The 21263-nt window shown below is 34.0% G+C and overlaps 1 protein-coding gene across 3 annotated transcripts in view; it reads right to left on the bottom strand.

Moving 5' to 3' along the window:
* LOC136026532 (rap guanine nucleotide exchange factor 4-like) overlaps positions 1-21263 on the bottom strand; it is a 788659-nt gene that overhangs the window by 717240 nt on the left and 50156 nt on the right. For all 3 annotated transcript variants that reach the window (XM_065703199.1, XM_065703201.1, XM_065703204.1), the window contains one exon: positions 6052-6198. In XM_065703199.1, the coding sequence (XP_065559271.1) occupies positions 6052-6198 (147 nt within the window). The remainder of the gene's footprint in view (positions 1-6051; positions 6199-21263) is intronic.

The following is a 21263-nucleotide window of genomic DNA, read 5'->3' as shown; positions in this document are numbered from 1 at the left end:
AGGGATTGCGGAAGGGACAAGCCATTTCACATACGGAGTAATTTCTGTTCGTTTTAAGTTTTAATGTCGCTCCTTACTTTCAGCTAAAAAAATTAGTCTTTTTTTATTTAATTTCTGAATGTTTTTGAATTAATGCATGTTTGGTTTTGGCTCTCCACACATAAATTATTAAAATGAAATTTGTATATTAATTCTTTTTTTGGCTTAATGGCTTTCTCTTAGTTTTGATCAGACGATTTTGAGAAATAAGGGGTGGAGAAGGAGGCCTAGTTGCCCTCCAATTTTTCGGTTACTTAAAAAGGCAACTAGAACTTTTAATTTTTAACGAACGTTTTTATTAGTAAAAAATATACGTAACTTAAGAATTGACTTACGTAACAAACTTTCATAACCTTATATTTTTATTATGTATAAGAGGGGGTTTGTACCCTCGTTAATACCTCGCTCTTTACACTGAATCGTAAGTTTTGTCCCAATTCTTTAAGAATGACCCCTGAATCAGAAAGACCGTAAAATACTTTAGCATAAAGAGCAAGGTATTTATCTCCTCCTAAATACCTCGCTCTTTATGCTAAAGTATTTTTAGAACCCCTCATATGCGTAATAATCTCTGTTCGTTTTAAGTTTCAATGCTACTTCTTCCTTTCATTTGAAAAAAACTTTTTCATGTTTATTTTTCATTGTTTTCTTATTGTAATGCTAGAGAATCCTGCGCCCTTTTCATTGAATTTTTCTTCCCCCATGACAGATTCCTCCAAGGAAAGATCCTCCAACATAGCCCCCTCTCCTCAGCCCCGCCCCCAAACAAAATAAAATCCCCCTCAAAACGTCTGTACACTTCCCAATAACCATTACTATATGTAAACACTGGTCAAAGTTTGTAACTTGCAGCCCCTCCCCCAGGGATTGTGGGGGAGTAAGTCATCCCCAAAGACATAGTTATTATGGTTTTCGACTATGCTGAACAAAATGGCTATCTCAAAATTTTGATCCGTTGACTTTGGGAAAAAAATGAGCGTGGGAGGGGGCCTAGATGCCCTCCAATTTTTTTGGTCACTTAAAAAGGGCACTAGAGCTTTTCATTTCCGTTAGAATGAGCCCTCTTGCAACATTCTAGGACCACTTGGTCGATACGATGACCCCTGGGAAAAAAAAAACAAAAACAAATAAACACGCACCCGTGATTTGTCTTCTGGCAAAAATACAAAATTCCACATTTTTGTAGATCGGAGCTTGAAACTTCTACAGTAGGGTTCTCTGATACGCTGAATCTGATGGTGTCATTTTAGTTAAGATCCTACGACTTTTAGGGGGTGTTCCTTCTATTTTTCCTAAATAAGGCAAATTTTCTCAGGCTCGTAACTTTTGATGGGTAAGACTAAACTTGATGAAACTTATATATTTAAAATCAGCATTAAAATGCGATTTTTATTATGTAGCTATTGATATCAAAATTCAAATGTTTAGAGTTTTGGTTACTATTGAGCCGGGTCGCTCCTTACTACAGTTCGCTACCACGAACTGTTTGATTAATGTTGCTCCTTACTTTCCGTTAAAAAAAACTTGTTTTTTTATTTAATTTGAGAGAAAGAGGCAAACTTTAGCGCAAAGAGCGGGGCGTTGAGGAGGGAACAGCCCTTTTCATATATTGAGTAATTTCTGTTCGTTTTAGGTTTTAATGTCGCTCCTTACTTTTAGTTAAAAAAAAATGTTTTTTTTTATTTAATCTAGAATAAAGATGACTTACTATTTTTTTTAAAGCCAAATACGAAAAGAGAAAACAGATTGAACCAATACAACTGACTTTGTTCGTGTGTGCTTATGCTCCCTTTTTATATTATCTGAATTAGTTTAACTGGCAGTGAAAGGTCTTGAAAGATACCAAAGTTCCCAAAGATCAAGTGGTAGTTTCATTTAAGCAAGGAGTAAAATGTATCTTCTGCCCTTTGATCTTAATCTTGAGACCGTAGAAAAGGCATTAATTAAGAAACAGTACCAAGAGAGAAATTGTGGCCATAGTTCCTGATAGGAAACACGAGGGGCTACCCACTAGTTAATTTCTTTTACACCTTATCGTGGTGGCAGAAACAAAGAACTTAATCGAGAACTGAATATAAACTCCAAGTCAAGGGAGATAGATCAGGAGCAAGACAGAGACAAGACAAAAAGACAAAGTATTAAAGGCAAAATTTCGTAAATGATGAGGCTAGAGCAGTTAAGAACGGGTTTCAGAGAAGTTACAGCATTTGACTAAGTATTGAGGGAGGGTATGCATGATGCTTGAATTACAGGTTTTTGTTAAAGCTTAATTCCCACCATTCCTTATATATTGACGAGTGGACAAAAAGATATACCCTTGAACATCTTTGGGTATCTGCGCCTCTCCCTAAATGTTGCAGTTTTCCTCCTTATTGTCCTATATTTTTTTGAAGATTCGTCCATTTCTTCGGAATCTCGCATTCTCTGAAATTAATACCCCTCCACAAAAAATGTAACATCTGGCCTTATGGTCATAGCCATTATGGGCTTTACACTAATCCCACCATTTGTTCTATGTTAGAAGGTAAAGGGGTGAATGGGAGGGATTGAAGAAATATTTACGTAGGTCTAGTTTTAGCGTTTCATAAATTTCCCCCCTCCCCCAAGGCTGATATAACGGTTCGCTACAGAAAATTAAAATTGGTGTCGTGGCAATAAAGTTATTGATTTTTAGACTTGTCCACAGTTTTGCCGTCGGTGTATACCCCACCCGCAAAGTTTTATGTGAATATAGAAATTAAATTCACATACCGTTAGATAAACATAACCGGAATTTTCAAGATAACGAGCAGACTAGAAAATTCTAAAACAGAAATCGGGGTTGTGATGCTTTCAAAGGGAGTATTTTCAAGTCAGAAACGGTGCGATGAAGGGGCTGTATACCCTAAACATATGTAAAATTTTGTTTTGAGGAGTGAAGGGGTATCATTCCGGGGAGAAGGGTAAAAATGTTAAAAAGATTTTAAAGAAGATGAATTATATGAACAATATAAAAATTGTAGTAAATGATAAAAATCTCAAGTTTCTGGAGGGGGCATCTGGCCCATAGTCCCCTCCTTACACACATGAAGGTCTATTATTATTACATAAGAAATAATCCACCTCTAACTATACCTGATATGCTGTTACTAGTAATGCAAATAATATCTTATATGCCTTAAGATGTATTAAATTTAAAAAAAAAACGAAAAAAACAAGTTTTTTCAGCTGAACGTTAGGAGCAACATTAAAAATTAAAGCAATTAGAAACTGTTACATATATGAAAGGGGTTTCCTCCTTGGCAAGTCTCAATTTCTACGCTAAAATGTTTGAGTACTTTTAAAAACCCTTCTTGTTTTTCCAATTAAACGACCCTTGTGTTTCAGGAGTCGTTCTTAAAAAATTGGGACAAAACTCAAACTTGAGCGTAAAGAGCGAGGAAATTTCTTCCACCCCCACCTGAAAATGTATGCATGCTTTCTAATAACAAATACTATGCCTCCACAATGGGCAAAGTTTATAACTTGAGGACGTTTCTCCTGGGGCTGTGGGGGGTTCTGTTATATTTCAACTATGACGAATAAAATTGTTATTTTAAAATTTTAAATGGACGATTCTGGGGAAAACGGGGGTGGGGGAGGAGGCCCAATTGACCTCCAATCATCTTAGTCACTTAAAAAAGCACTAGAGCTTTTAGTTTCCATTGGAATGAGCCCTCTCCCAATACTATAGGACTGCTGGGTTGGTGTGATTACCCCAGGGAAAGAAAATTAAAAAAAAAATAACACGCATCCGTGATATTTCTTCTGGCAAAAGATATAATATTCAATATTTTTGCATATAGGAGGTTGAAACCTCTACAACAAGGTTCTCTGATATACTTAATTTGATGGTGTGATTTTCATTAAGGTCTCATTAACTTTTAAGAGGTGCATCTTTATCTTTTTCCATCTTTTTCCAAATTGAGGCAAATTTTCTCAGGCTCATAGTCTTTGATGGCTAAAACTAAACTTAACAAAACTTATATATTTTGAACCAGCATAATAAGCCAATGTTTTTTTAAACATCTGTTGGTATCAAAATTCCATATTTTAGAGTTTCAGAAACTATTGAGCCACTTGACTCCTTACTTACAGTTCGTTGCCACGAACTGTTTGACATTGGCTTTTGAGCTTGTCTTCCATTATATTGGCTCATCTCATAGTTGAAAGCCAGTGTAAAGTTTAACTTTTCCATTCGTTGCTAACGAATTCTATCGCTGCATGAGCATTAGGCACATAAACCTTGTATTTCTCAAGGATTTCACAGAAAAAACCCTAGCATCCAAATTTTAATCTTGTTTTATCTTTTTCTTTACTTTTATGCATAAACCAGGATCTCAATGGCGTCAATTGGGGGAAGAAGGGAGAGGGAGAATGTATCCTCTTTATTTCCCCCAAGATCTTGAAGAGTACCTTTACCTGTACTTTAATTGATTTTTTTTTATGTTTTCACTGAACAGATGAAAAAAAGACACTATATTGCTCCCCTAGATTTAAAAAAAGATACATTTTACCCCCTTCCCTCTAATTTCTATGAATTGATACCACTGCATGATCTTAACGCTCATCACAACTTTAATTTACTTAGACTAGTGATTTACTGTTAAAGCGCTATTTGATATGCACCCCTCCTATTGTCCTTAAAACCTACTTCTGGAGGAGGTGGGTGGATATTTTTACTTGCTTTCTACTCATCTTTTTAGGTCTATACCTTTTTTCCGCTTACCATGAGCACTACTTTAGTTTACCTAAGAAAAAAAAATGTGGTGCTCGTTTGCATAAATTAGAACAGTAAGAAACAGTAAATGCAACGGTAAATTTACATAAGCTGGAAACACTCCCTAAAAACAGTAAATGCATGATTTTACAATTAGTCTTGAACCCGATTCCACAAGGTTACTTCCAGTAAAGATAAAGGTCAGGTAAAGCCATCACTTACATCGAAAATCCTTCGTAGTGAATTGATTCTCTTTTTTTCATAAAAGCTTATAACCCGTATCAATAAAAATCCTTCAGTGTCTCTAACTTATTTCCTATATATATATATATATATATATATATATATATATATATATATATATATATATATATATATATATATATATATATATATATATATATATACAATATCTTGTAATCAGTGAATATTTCACCCCATTCTGATTGTTCAATTGAGCCGAAATTTTGTAGTGACGTATTGAAATTTTATGACAATATATTCATTGACATTAATTCTCACAGATTAAGGGGAGGGGCTATATACAGTTTTAAAATTTTTGTTTTTTAAATTTTTTCAATAAAATTACCAAAAAAGCAATTTTCTCTAAAAATACCAAAAAGCTTTTTAATTCAGGTAAAAATAATGGGAGGACAAAATCCCTCCCTCATTTCCTTTTAAGTGATGCTGCTGAATGCATCAACAAGTTATAACCGATTAATATTAGTTCATCAGTTTCAATGGACACTAAAAATAATGGTAACAGCCGTAGCAGCAACCTATTGAAAGGAAAACCATAGTCCATAAAAAAAAAAAAAAAAAAAAAAAAAAAAAAAAAAATGGAATTTCTAATTAGATTCTCAAATCCAGTGTAAAAGCATTAAAATCAAAGATTTTCGCTAAAATATTAAATTAAAATATCATTTGAATCAACTTTAGAATGTGTTTTTATCTACAAACATACAAAAAAGAATCCTGGAACATAAAAAAAGAGCAAAAATAAAAATGAAAGCTTTGAGTAGCTAGGCAGTATTTAGCAACTAACCAAGGAGTTTTGTAACATTTATCCTTCAATTGGTGCATAAGTACTACATCATTTTAGTTCTCATGACATTGCTAACGAGTTATTATTTCATGAACTCGTTAATCTTTCATTTTTAGCCAAAAAAGTTCTTATTTTTGGGTAATAGATTTTTTTTTTCTATTTGGCATATTGTGAGATAAAAATCCCATTTAGAAAAAAATACTTATTACTTAGCATTGCAACAACTCACCTCCCATAATTGAATAAAGTCTTTTTTTTCCACTCTTAGTAACAGGCATGGTCCTCGAGTAACAGCTGTCATTTTCCTGGGAGCGTCGTCAAGAACAGACTCACCGAATGTAGATCCTCGGTCGAGGATTGATACACTTGTTGCATTCTAATAAAGAAAAATTGTGGAAAAAATCGATTACAATGCACTTATATCCCGGCAATGAGAAATGCGGAAAAGCAATAATGGATGGCTATGTTCACTGACGGAAAAGTGAAAAATGATGTTTGATCTAGACACTTTCTCAGCTAGTCCGAAGTGGATACCGGTAATTGTCTGTTACCAGTATAGTTATTTCTTATTACTAACATAGTTATTACCAGTAATTCAGCTTACTAAAAGATTATTCAATGTTTATGTCTCCTGAAAAAAAAATGATATCTTGTTGGATTTAAAAGAAAACTGAAAAAAAATTTAGAGTAGGCCTATACGATTTTTTTTCCGAGGTGAATGGCAATTTAACTTCCTGATCAGAACCGGTGCTGAACTAATAACACTGACCTGTAACAATTTACATTGTACATTAAGGATATAGTTTTCAAGTGATATATTTGATTAAACGATACTTGATCTAGAGACTCTGTCAGCCATTCATAAATAACTTTAAATATAGTTATTGTTTATTGCTAATATAATTTTATTTTTACCAATAATTGGACTTGATACAAAATTATCCAATGTTTATTTCTCTTTCGAACATGATTTTAAAAATATGAAAGATCTAGTTGGATTTAAAAGAAAATTGAAGAAAAGAATGGTGTATATGAATTTTAAACAATATGAACATTTAATGACCTATATGATGAAATTTGATTTGTTGATGATGAGACTCTCAGCTATCCCTAAATTACTACGAATAATTGCTTGCTACCATTATGCTTTAGTTTATTACCAAAATAGTTGTTACAAAAAAATTCAACTTGACACAAAACTATTCACTTTCTATTTCTGTTTGGAAATTAATGTAAAAAAAAAATCAAAGGTCTTCGTGACTTCAGAAGAAAATTGAAAGACAATAAAGATAATAGTGGTATTTTCATAGTTTCTTAAAATAGATAAAAATAGATTTTTTTTTTCTTTTTTCTTTTTTTTCTTTTTTGTAGCAAATACTGGTGTTTGGACCCAAGCAACGATCTATGAGATCAAATGAGACTTTGTCTAGACTTTCTCAGCTGCTACTAAATTAGTTAAAGTTCTAGACGAAAAGCTTTTATTATCTTGGAAAGTTGTTCTTTGGGAAATGAAACTGTCAGGAATAGGTCTACAGCCATGAACTATTGGTATAAAAAGTCTTTTGAAATAACTAATTCTGCCCTGTCTCTCTCCAAACCCCACTGAACTTTGATGACATTGGATAAACTTTGTGATATAAATTGAAACTTTCCAAAATAGATCTACGGCACATATTAGTCACCAAAAAAAAGTGCTTTTAGCATAATTACTCTGTTTAATCCTTATCTCAATATTAAGTGTGTCACAAATTTGGAACAAGGTCCTGATGCGACTTTAAATCTTACGTAAAATGTTTAAATTGGATTTTTGAAATTAGTTTCAAAGAAGAGGCTCAAACCAAAATTATGGAAAAAAATCTTTCCAAGGTTAAGATAGTTATAGACTTGTCTTCTCAAATTTTTTTGCCAAGACCTAAAAAAAGGGAAGTTGAAGACAAAGGGAAAGCTAGAAATCTCATTCTCCCAGCTTAAGAATTCTCCAAGATAGCTGAAAACATCTCAACTAAAACTCTACCCAAAATTACTACCTATAACTATTTATTACGAAAATAGTGAACTGGCAACTAATTCGAAAAAAGAATATTGTAAGTGAGGCTTATAAACCACCAAGTGCTCGTTTGGAGGATTTCACGGAAGGATTCGCCATATTAATGAGAGCTGCGGCATCTAGCCAGTTGGGTTTTATTTGTATGGGAGATTTTAATTTTGATTTATATGATTTACATGTTATTAATTTTGATTTTTTTTTAATTTGATGGTTGTAAATGATTTATTTCCACTTGTTTGGGTCCCGACACGTAAAATTTGTCATTCAGCAACTATAATAGGTACCATTTTTGTTAGTTCGAAGTACCTGAAATCTAGATCTGCTGATGTTCTAGTGTTCCCATGTTTGGATCACCTCCCAGTTGTAGCTTCTGTGCCACTAGTAAATGCCAAAAAGAAAAAGGTAGGAAAAAAGCAAATATGTCAATTAAAGATGAAGAATATTGAAAACCTTGCTGAGGAGCTTAGTAAGGTGTCATGGAAACCAGTCTTTGATGAGACAGACGATGCTTCCCATGCATTTGATATTTTTATGAATATTCTTCAGCCTATATATGATAAAACATGTCCACTGAAATTGTTGAGGAATACAAGGGAATCACCGAGAAAGCCTTGGGTTACACCGAAACTTATTGAGATGATTAAGAAGAGAAATCTATCGTATCAGTCGTCTTAGATTGCCAAAGTGCTGATATTTTTGAAGAGTTCAAAAAAGTAAGAAATCAAGCGAATACTTTACGAAGATTTTGCATTAATAGCTATTATGAATCGAAACTTGAAGCAACAAAAGGGAACTCAAAGGAACATGGAAGGTTTTGAGAGAATTGTCGAGTAGTGACAAATAGAAAAATACACCGACTTCACTAATTGTGGATGGAAAAGTCTACAAAGGCAAACAGAGCATTGTGAATCACTTTGGTACCTACTTCTCGACGATTGGTGAAGTGGTTCAAAAGGAAGACCAGCCACTGAGTCAAGTAACAAGTGAGGAAGCTTTCTTTGATGATAGAGGCCTGAGAATAATATAATAATGGAGACGAAGAAACGAATATGCAGGAGTTGAAAAACTTCAGGTAGTGACGGTATAAACCTTAAGACATTTAAGCTTATTATGGTTTACCTCCTACTAGGCCTTTTTTACTTGATTAATTTATCCATGAAATCAGGAGAATTCCCGCAAACACTTAAAGAGTTGTGAGTGATTCCTCTACACAAAAGTGGCTCTAAGACAGATCATGTAACTGGAGACCGATTTCTCTTCTGTTGGTTTTCTCAAAGTTGTCCGAAAAAGTTATCAGAAAAGGCTTTATGCACGTTTAACAAAACATGGTTTTTTAAGTGATAGTCAGTTCGGATTCAGGAAAGGCCACTCTACTGTTCATGCTATGCAGCATTTTCTTGATTTTCTGAATGCATCAATGGAAAATGGTGAAATGATTTTATCAGTTTTTATAGATTCTAAAAAAGCGTTTGACACAAACGCTTTTTAAAAAAAGCGATTGTTTACAAGGAATTCTTCATACAATAGTTATGAGAGTAGAAATATGGATGATTTGGTATACGAGTATCGCAGCTCTCAGAGGGCAAGTTTTAGTCCAAGGTTTGCTGGACCAGTAGTATGGAATTCTTTACCAATTAGTATAAGGTTATCTGAAAATGTTAGCCAGTTTAAGAGTAGACTGAAGAACCACCTTCTGGGAAGAGATTAGGTAAATCTTTTAAATGGGATGGCTTATTGTCTCTTTTTTTTAAGTAGGAAGATTGTTTTCTCTCTCTTTCTCTCTCTTCTTCTTCTTTATTTTCATTTTGTTTTCTTTTTCCCACTTTTTATCTCATTTTACTCAAATTCTTTTGTTAATGTAGGCGGTATTGTTGTTCATTGAATGTTTATCAGACACTACTAACAAGTCTTTGACATTCTAAAGTGGTTAATGTGGTTCTTTTGTATAGGCATGATATGTATAATAAAAGTGTCTCTCTCTCTCAAAAAAGTGTACGGGCATTACAAAAATAATTATTACCAATAGTTCAAATAAATAAAAGGTTATTAGTTTTCTATTATACAAATTTAAACAATGTCTAATAGTATTTAAATGAGAACAAATCTAAAGATTTGGAAGGTTTTAGTATTTGGTTTAGAAGGTTTGGAAGGTTTAGACCCAAAAGATTTGGTTTTTTTTGCACGTTGTAATAGAAAGCCAATGCTTACGTGACGTTAATACTTTTCGTAACATATATTCAATTCAAGCTGGAACAGTCCTTTGACATTAAAAAAGTTTGCGATTTTGGTAGTTGCAAATCATTAGTTTAGACAACGACGATACTAAATTCTGATTCCAGAATTTTACATAATTTTTCTTATTTAATTTCATTCCAAGGGTGACACTTTTATACTTGTTTTTTTTTTGCAGTACACCTTTTAATTTGTTCATTTTTTTTCACTTTTTATCCTTTTTGTCTTTTTTTCACGTCTCTCCTTTTTTGTTTTTTTGCTATAGTTCTATATATTTTTTACATTTTTTCACAAGTGAAAATTTTCGTATACTTCAGTAAGTACGCAGCAATATATTTCGCGTGTGGGCAGAGGGTAGAAACCCAGGGAAGGATGCAAATTCTAGAAGCACAAAAAAGCAGTTAAACTATATGATATCTAGTAACATAAATCAAAATATTACCACCACCAGGCACCAAAATTCAAAATAAAGGGTGGTGTACAAACGGTGTGAGGGGTTTAAGGAAGGTGAAATCAAGTGGAAGTCAATTATAGAGAGAAAGCAGCCCACTCCATCTCCCATATGGATGGTCTTACTTCCAGTGAGTGTTTCATGAAGGCTAGGATTGCTTGGGGTAATATATTTGGCCTACCACTTTTAGGGTATGCTTCAACAACATAGGGACAACATCAATGGAATTTTATGGTATTTTTCCGAAGATAACCGAAGATTTTACGAAGGTCCACGCAGCTCTGTATAAAAAAGACAACCCTGTGAAAGCTTCCTTATCCCTAAAATTGGATCTACTTGAAATAGCAAAATGATCTGATGCCTGGACGGTCGATTCTAGTGCATCCAAACCGGGAGAGCCCCTAATTACCGGATCAGAGGTCTCGCGGCGGTATCTGACTTTATCATCAAAGGTGAAACTATTAAGAGAACTTATAAACTAGGTCTCTTGGGATTCAGCCCTTTCTTCTTTGTGATCATCTTTATCAGATCCTTCTGTGCAAGAAAGCGCAGTGTAATTTTTTGGTCCAAGAGCCTGTTAATATTCAACTCGATTATCACTCTGTATGCCTACAAGCATATTGTCGAGTATAGATACGAACTTATTACAGGGCCACCTAGAACTTCACGGGCATTACTATGGAGGATTCAAAACAGGGCCTCAAAGACGGGTTGCAGCACTGATCGGGTAACTTTACAACCGCTCAGTTAAAGATCTGACATGATGTCAGTGGCTAATTCCTAAAAGTACATTTACAACCCTCCTTCTGGGAAGTCATTTTTACTTGTGCTGTTTTTTGCCAAGCAAATAAAGCAAAAACATAGAATCGGATTACGGTCAGATTAGCCTTGTTCTCTGTTACACTTTAGCCTTGTTACACTTTGATTTGCCATTGTTCCCTGAGACGTTTTTCCTGAAAACTAATCTGGCGATCCCTTTAAAAAAGAAATTCAACAGACAAAACTTCAGGGTGATATTTTAAGTATATAGTTAACTAGCAGTACTTCGTCCCTAATTCTTAAACACAATAACACATACGAACACAAAAACACACACACGCATATATTTATTATTTTGGAATATTACTCGTATAAAAAGAAAAGGATTTAGGTAGGTCAGAAATCCGAGAAAATTTGTTAAGAGATTTAATTTTGGTTTTTGCTCTTTACGCTAAATTTTTTTACTGTTTTAAAAAGTAGAGTTGAGAGAAAGAGTCAAACTTTAGCGTAAAGAGCGGGGCGTTGAGGAGAGAACAGTCCCTTTCATATACGGAGTAATTTCTGATCGTTTTAAGTTTTAATATCGCTCCTTACTTTCAGTTGAAAAAAAACTTGTTTTTTTATTTAATCAATATCCAAAAACGAATATCTAATTAATGAAGAGCAAAAATACGAGCGGTTTGAAGATATGTGAAAACAACAGTTAGAGGATATCAAAAATGAAATGAAGAGCAAAGGTACACTCGGTTGGAAGAAAAGCGGTGGCCTGTCAAAAATGAAAACGGAAAGCAAAGACACTTGCAGTTAGAAGACATGTGACATCGAACATTTGAGCGAGTCAAACTGAAAATGAAGACTAAATACACACGCGGTTAGAAGAAAAACGGTGGAGTGTCAAGGATGAAAACGAAGAGAAACAACACATGTGGTTAGAAGACATGTTTATGTGCACAAGTCAAAAATAAAAATGAAAGGCAAATACAAACGCGGTTAGAAGACATATGACATCAAATATGCGAGGGAGTCAATAAAAATCCACCTGAACAACGAGAATCAAAACGTGTCAAAATTGATAATGATAGCGATCATGGGTTTGGGATTTTGACATGCATATGCTCATTAATGGCTACCATACCTTTGTTAAGAAACAAAGGTTCAGCGATATGTATGTCATAGTGTCGAAAAACAAGCCGAGTAGAGCGAACCAAACAAATTGATAATGATAGCGATGATTATTAGGTTTTGGATTGTGACATGGATCAGGTCAGGTAAACCGAAACAAACAAATTGAAAATGATAGCGATGATTATTAGGTTTTGGATTGTGACATGGATCAGGTCAGGTAAACCGAAACAACAAATTGAAAATGATAGCGATGATTATTAGGTTTAGGATTTTTACATGGATAAGGTTATTAATGCCTACCATATGTTTGAAAAATCAAAAACCTGGACTAGATAAGTCGCTGGAAGAAAAAGAAGTTTTTTGTCCCACCACCTGAACAAATTAAGAAACAAAGGTTCGGCGACATGTCTTTCGTAATGACAAAAGACCTACTGAGGTAACAGAAGAAGTTTTTGTCCCACCACCTGAACACTTAAAAGTAAAAAAGTTTTGGCGATATGTCTTTTAATTATAGTTATACATAAGCTTTAATATTGTTCCGAAAGTATTTTTATTGTTAGTTCAACCCTTCCTACAGACATATTGAAAAAAAACACGATTTTGGATACAACAGTGTTTAATTCAATATCTAATCCAATGTAGGCAATCTACCGCTAACGATTTGTCAGATACGTCCACAGGCGTAAGAGGGGACTTTCTGTCCCATTTCTCTCACCTTGAGGTTTTATGATTTGTCAGATAGCCGTCCTTTATTTCATATATAATCTGCAACGTTTTTATGTTTTTTGGAAGTTCCATCCCCTCTCAATCCCACGGAAGAAAATTCGGTTTATGGGTATGCAGGGTATATTGTATTTTCTATAAGTAAAGGGATTAAATCAAGTTGAAGAGACAGATTAACTTAACATCATGTAGTTAATCAAACAGTTCGTGGTAACGAACTGTAGTAAGGAGTGACACGGCTCATAAGTTATCGAAACTCTAAAAGACAGAATTTTATACCAATAGTTACACCAAAAGAATTGCATAAATATATAAGTTTCATCAAGTTTAGTCTTACCCATCAAAAGTTACAAGCCTAAGAAAATTTGCCTTATTTTAGAAAATAGGGGGAAACACCCTTAAAAGTCATAGAATCTTAACAAAAATCACACCATCAGATTCAACGTATCCGAGAACACTACAGTAAAAGTTTCAAGCTCCTATCTACAAAAATGTGGAATTTTGTATTTTTTGCCAGAAGACAGATCACGGATGCGTGTTTATTTGTTTTTTTGTTTTTTCCCAGGGGTGATCGTATCGAGAATCGGAATCGTATCGAGAATCGTATCGAGAACGTATCCGAGAACACTACAGTAAAAGTTTCAAGCTCCTCTCTAGAAAAATGTGGAATTTTGTATTTTTTGACACAAGACAGATCACAGATGCGTGTTTATTTGTTTGTTTCTTTTGTTTTGTTTTTTTCCCAGGGGCGATCATATCGACTCAGTGGTCCTAGAATGTCGCAAGAGAACTCATTCTAACAGAAATTAAAAGTTCTATTGTCCTTTTTAGGCGACCAAAAAATTGCCAGCATTAGTAAAGTGCAGCAGCAAAGTAAAGTGCATTAGTAAAGTAAAGAGCATCATTAGGAAATAAAACGAACAAAAATGATTACGTATCTATGGGGGTTCGTCTCCTCCACAATACTTCACTCTTTACGCTAAAATACTTCAGAAATTATAACTTTTTATTTTACGGCTTTTGTCATTCAGGTGTCATTTTTAAAGAATTGGGGCAAAGTTCAAGCTTTAGTGCAAAGAGCAAGGTATTGAAGAGGGGAAAACCCTCCTCAACGCCTCGCTCTTTGCGCTAAAGTTTTTTATTGTTTTAAAATATAGAGTTATGAGACAGAGTCAAACTTTAGCGTAAAGAGCGGTGCGTTGAGGAGGGGACAACCCCTTTCATACATGGAATAATTTCTGTTCTTTTTAAGTTTTAATGTCGCTCCTTACTTGCAGTTAAAAAAGCTTGTTTTTATTTATTTAACACAGATGGCAATGGTTATTGGGAAGTGTACAAACGTTTCCAGGGAGATTTTATTACTCCGTATATGAAAGGGGCTGTTCCCTCCTCAAAACTCGGCTCTTTACGCTAAAGTTTTTAACTGTTTTAAAAAGTAGAGTTGAGACAAAAAGTCAAACCTTAGCGTAACGGGCGTTAAGCAGGGAACAGCCCCTTTCATATACGGAGTGATTTCTGTTCGTTTTAAGTCTTAATGTCGCTCCTTACTTTCAGTTAAAAAAAACTTGTTTTTTTATGTAATACACAAATAAAGTGAAGCTAAAGTTGAAAGTCAACTATAATTAAAATTCAAACAACAGAGCTAAAGGTTAAGTGAGTAACATGAAATTGTGGTTAGATGAGAAATCATACAAAAGGAAGCATCTTTCATTATTTGAAGGCGTGATAAACTGAATAATTGCATAATTATTAGAATAATTAGAATAATTGCATAATCTTCAGAGAAAACAAAATAAGAGAGAAAAGCTACTTTAGAAATACCATTACTTGACTATCACAGTTCAGATTTTGCCTTTCTTAGTCTATTGCAAAAGCCTTTTATATATTTAAGCAATTAAACATATCTTGCCTTACTGCTTTCTGTGGTAATTTATGATTTGCTTTCTATAATACAACACAAAGCGTTTTCAGTAAAAATGCGAATGATTTTCAAGCTGTTTAGAGGCTATGAGAGGGAGGGAACGGAAAGGTAGCACTATATAATTTCCTATGGCGTGCGCCTATGACGAATAAACACAAACTGTTTGAGATAAAAATTATTTTCAATAAGGAAAAAACGACGCTGTGGTCTTATCTTTACCCGAGTTTAAGAAATTGATGATTTTAAAATTACTAGTAAAAACTACGTACAGATTATTTTTTTTGCAAATATTTTTTAATTTTGTTGTGATCTTTGGGATATACGGAAGATAGACAATATTTGAGGGCTTATCAGTAGCCTCACATTGTGAAGTATCTTCTTCGATTTTACAAGAATGTCTTTTAATTCTACGGTTAATTATTTTATTGACAAAAGGAATGGGGTATCCATTACCAAAAAGAATATCTCTGATAAAGTTTATTTCTGCATTTATATATGAATTGGAGCATATATTCAGTAATTTTAAAATCATCAATTTCTTAACCTCGGGTAAAGATAAGACCAAAGTTACTGGCCAAAGAGGGGTCTATCAAATACCATGTGATTGCGGAAAGTACTATGTCGGCAGGACCCATCAGAATCTAGACAAACGGTTACAACAGCATAAAAATGACATAGACAAGGCCTTAATTTCAAATAGTTCCAACAACTCCTTTGATTCTGCTTTAGGTTGGCATATATTTAATAATCCGTCCCACATGATACTTTTTGAAAATTCTTCATTCATTAGTAATGATTTGGGAATAAAACAGGTGGTTCGAGAATCAATCGAAATTAATCTCAAAATAAATAATATTCTCATTTCATTCTTTTCGCCAGTCCTGGTTGAACTTCGTTGAAGTAAGGATGCTAGGGCTATTTTTAAAAAAGTATTTTTAAAAAGTGTTTTTAATTATTCAGTTTTAATCCTCACAATTTGATGTAAGTTCTTTTATATATATATATATATATATATATATATATATATATATATATATATATATATATATATATATATATATATATATATATATATATATATACATATATATATATATATATATATAGTTTCTCTCTTATTCTTGTATTGTGCTGAAGACGGCCCTTGGACATAGGGCCGAAATATCTACAGAAATAATTTCCACTGTCTTGAAATTTTCCCTATTGTCTCTACGTTGTACTTGTTTATTATGGAAAGGCAGTGTGGTCTTCGTCGCTATTTTTTATCTCTCAGAACATTTGAGCCAAAAATTCGGTGCTCTTCTCTTGTGTAAGAGTATTGATTCTTAAAGCACTGAGGAAAAAAAAGGCATTTTAGCACAAACAGCATAAGTTTGAGGGGTTAGCCGTCCCTCTATAGGCTAAATAGAACTATTATTTTTGCTATATGTTTCAATGCTACTCATCGCTTAACTTACTTAAAAAATCTTTCGAATCTTATTGTCATAAATACGCTTTTAATATCCATTTCAGTTAAATTTCAATGTAAATGGATCTTAGTGTGCACATAATGCGCATTAATTTTATTCGACTCCCCTCTCGGTATTTACTGAAAGTATCACCTTAATGCCCTGAACCTTCTCGGAAACTCTGGACTAAATGTATCCCTTTTTTCCAATAAAATCTTTATATATTATAAATGATCAAGTGGCACAGCTTACAGCCCCTTGAGGATGTCGAGGGTCTGCGTCAACCCCAAAGACATGGTTATTTAGTTTTTGGACAATTTTGAATAAAATAGCTATCTCAAAACTTTGATCAGATGTCTCTGGGGAATTTAAAGGACAACAAAGTCTGTTTCTGTTCAATGAATCTTGACTCTTAAAATACAAACTCAAACTTACCATTTTCAATAAAATGAGTCCCCTCATAAGTAAATTTGACCACCCATCGCTGACCTATACTTCAAAATTAAGTTTTGTGAAACAATGCTCCTAAGATAAAAATCGTTCCTTAAAAAGATTAAATAAAAAAAAACAAGTTTTTTTAACTGAAAGTAAGGAGCGACATTAAAACTTAAAAGGCACAGAAATTACTTCGTATATGAAAGAGGCTGCTTCCTCATCAACGCCCCGCTCTTTACGCTAAAGTTTGACTCTTTCTCTCAATTCTTCTTTTTAAAACAGTAAAAAACTTTAGCGTAAAGAGCGGGGCGTTGATGAGGAAGCAGCCTCTTTCATATACGAAGTAATTTCTGTGCGTTTTAAGTTTTAATGTCGCTCCTTACTTTCAGTTAAAAAAACTTGTTCTTTTTATTTAATTTTTGAACGTTTTTGAATCAATGCATGTTTTGATTTTGGCTCTCCGCAGAGGAATAATCAAAACGAAATTTGCATATATTTTTTTTTGGCTCAATGGCTTTCTCATAATTTTGATCGAATGATTTTGAGAAAAAAAGAGCGGGGGACGAAGCCTAGTTGCCCCCCGATTTTTTGGTTAATTAGAAAGGCAACTAGAACTATCTTTTTATTGGTAAAAGATTTACGTAGCTTATAAATTAGCTTACGAAAAGAACTTTCGTATTCTCATGTTTTTATTACATATATGAGGTGATTCGCCCCATCGTCAGTACCTCGCTCTTTACACTAAAGCTTAAATTTTATCCCAATTCATTAAGAATGACCCTCTGAATCACAAAAGCCGTAGAATAAGTAGTTGAAATTACTTAAAATACTTTAGCGTAAAGAGCGAGGTATTAGAAGGAGGTGAGCCCCTTATATGGGTAATAGTTTCTATTTGTTTTAAGTTTTATTGCTGTTCCTTACTTCCAGCTGAAAAAGCTTTTTCACTTTTATTTTTTAATTGTTTTTTTTTTAAATAATGCTAGTAAATCCTGCTCTCCCTTCATGGAAATTTTCTTCTCCCATTACAAATTCTCAAAGGATAGTTCCCCCAGTATATCCCCCTCTTCTCAACCCCTCCTCCAAACCAAAAAAATCCTCCTGAAAACGCCTGTATACTTCCCAATAACCATTACTATATGTAAGCACAGGTCAAAGTTTGTAACTTGTTGCCCCTCCCACGGGGACTGTGGGGGAGTAAGTCGTCCCCAAAGACATAGTTATAAGGTTTATCGACTACGCTGAATAAAATGGCTATCTCAGAATTTGGATCTGTTGACTTTGGGAAAATAATTAGCGTGGGAGGGGATCTAGGTGCCCTCCAATTGTTTTGGTCACTTGAAAAGGGCACTAGAACTTTTCATTGCCGTTAGAATGAGCCCTCTTGCAACATTCTAGGACAACTGGGTCGATACGATCACCCCTGGGAAAAAAAAAAAAAAACAAAAAAAAAAAACAAAAAAACAAATAAACACGCATCCGTGATCTGCCTTCTGGCAAAAAATGCAAAATTCCACATTTTTGTAGATAGGAGCTCGAAACTTCTACAGTAGGGTTCTCTGATACGCTGAATCTGATGGTGTGATTTTCGTTAAGATTCTATGACTTTTAGGGGGCATTTCCTCCTATTTTCTAAAATAGCGCAAATTTTCTCAGGCTCGTAACTTCTGATGGGTAAGACTAAACTTGATGAAACTTATATATTTAAAACCAGCATTAAAATGCGATTCTTTTGATGTAGGTATTGGTATCAAAATTCCATTTTTTAGAGTTTTGGTTACTATTGAGCCGGGTCGCTCCTTACTACAGTTCGTTACCACGAACTGTTTGGTGACCTCCTGAGATTTAATATATATTCCGTACAACAGTCCTTCATTTTTATGAAATATCCATATATTCATGGCTGCATGTTGCCCTATGCTGAAGAATGAGCTGAGAAGGAAGGATATGTATATAGTTTCTTCATAGTTCGAAGTTGATTGGCTATCCCAGAATTGCTATCCCAGAAATTTCAGTTAATCGCAATTTCTATCTTGTCATACCAGCATTTTGTTTTGTGGTGTAAAATGATAGAAGGAGACACTTTTCTGGTGCAAGGTCTGAAACTTGTAAGCTATCTGTATAGTTTTAAACAATTCAAAGTCAATTAGCTATCTTCGCTCAATTGTATTTGGCTCCTACTTGGACTAACTTTTTTCCACCACAAAATGACAAAAATTAGTACTTTCCCTCTGCAAGGCCCACACGTTTCGGAAAAGGAAAGAAAAGGCTTCTCCCCATCCTTCTGTTATATTTCAGTTTAATTTTTAAATAATAAAGTTTTAAAAATTGTTAAATTTCTGAATAAGTTCTTTTAAAAAGTCTCTGAACGGAGGGGGTTGGGCCTAAAATGGCCGAATAAACATTGTTTTAGGGCACCAAGTTGGTAAAACTGTTGCCTCACAGCACCGAATTTGTAGAGTTAGTCCAGAATATTTCACACAATTAAGGGAGGTTGGGAGATAATTTATCCACCCCCTCTTGCATTTCATATTTTAATGAAATATTTGTTAATGGAAAGTTGGATAAATTGGACCCAAATGCTCTTTTTAAGGCTTCTGTTTACTCCACCTAAGGAGCCCCCCTAAAAACTGCTGCTCAACGGTTCACCACCGTACATAAATATTCGCATCCTCAAATGAATTAGCTCAGCTAAATTAAGTAATTGTCTTTACTAACCAATTATTTTACATGCTCAGCATAAATTTTTAGGGACAAATGTGACACTATGGGCATTTGAAAGATCTAAAGCTAAACTTGCCAGTCAGGAGAAAAATAAAGAGAAAGAGAAATCGCAAAATATAAAAAAACAAACAGGACTACGGCAGAAGAAGGAAACGACAAACTAAAACTATACGGATATTTTGCTTGTATAAAAAAAAAGGCATTTTCAGCGCTTCTTCAGAACCACGGAAGCCAAATAGAGTTGCTTCAGTTATAACACTGAAGCGATTGAACACTGAAGTTGCTTCAGTGGTCTCACTGAAGCACCTCTATTTAGCTTCTGTGGATCTCAATCACAGTGGTAACAATTGTATATATAAATATTGTTTTTTTTTAGTTTTAGATCACATTTAGCCCCAATCACAGCAGCAACAATTTTATTTAATTTTAGGATATTTTAGATTGTATCTTTGTTTCTTAGCGTTGAAGACGCCTTGTTTTATAAAGGCTAAATATCCGCATAGTTTTAGTTTGTCTTTTCCTTCTACTGGCCGTAGTCCTGTTTGTTTTTCTTTATCTTGATATTTCTCTTTCACTTTATTTTATCGATGGGACATTATAATATTTGAAATGGGAAGGCTATAAATAGCTCTAAGATAGTCCAACTCAAGCGGCTCTCTCAGAATTTTTGCCCTTTAGCCTCTTGGCCATCTATGAGACCAAACTCATTATTTAAGCTAAAAATGACTCAAAATACCACCTCGCTGTGCCATGATCTCCTTTTTACAAAGAAATTAAAAAACAAAAATTGTTAATTTTCGTGCAAGTTTTCGATTATTTTTTGTTCCTGGAAATTTGAAACCTTGGAAACACTCAGAAACTTCATAGACATTCTGAATACGATGATGTAATTCCCATTAATATACCACTCCTTTTAGAGGACCCCCCCCCCATTCTGTAAAATTATTCAAGTTTTATTCGGCTAAAAATCATAATGTAAACATCATAATGATGTTTACATTTCTGGAATTAAAAATTCTTTTCATGAACATACTTTCATACAGCTTTTTTTAATTTTGGTTAGCATTCACATGAGTCGCTGTTTGGTTATAGTTTGTTAACATAAATTGTTTAAGGTGTTGAGAGAAGGGAAATTGTCATTGCCCTTGATATTTTAGCGATCACTGTTTATTTTATATTTAAAGTTTGCTCTTTATCTTCATAAGAAAAAACATTTTGTTTTTGAATATTCCTGAGAAATATCAATTACGGAAAGAAGTTGACACACAAAACATTAGATTAAAATCTTTCGGCCCCCAACTTAATAGGAAAATATGCAGGAATTTATAGGAGAGGGTCAAAGTTCCACTGGGGATCTCTTAAAACAGTTAGAAAATTATAAGAGTTATAGAAATAAATAAAACACATAGAATTTCCTAGGGACATAAACCCAACCGAAGTCCCTGCGGTCACACGCGTGGAAAATAAAAGAGCATATAGTTTTCTGGGGAAAATAACAGACATGTTAACTGCGTTTCTTTGATTTTTCAAAGTATCTACGAAGTGAGTAGTATTCTATTTTCCGAATAGGGAGCGGCAT

The sequence above is a fragment of the Artemia franciscana genome, chromosome 4, assembly GCF_032884065.1.
Source record: "Artemia franciscana chromosome 4, ASM3288406v1, whole genome shotgun sequence".
Classification (NCBI taxonomy): Eukaryota; Metazoa; Arthropoda; class Branchiopoda; order Anostraca; family Artemiidae; genus Artemia; species Artemia franciscana.
Note: the sequence above shows the minus strand (reverse complement) of the source record. Positions and strands in the feature narration are given on the sequence as shown.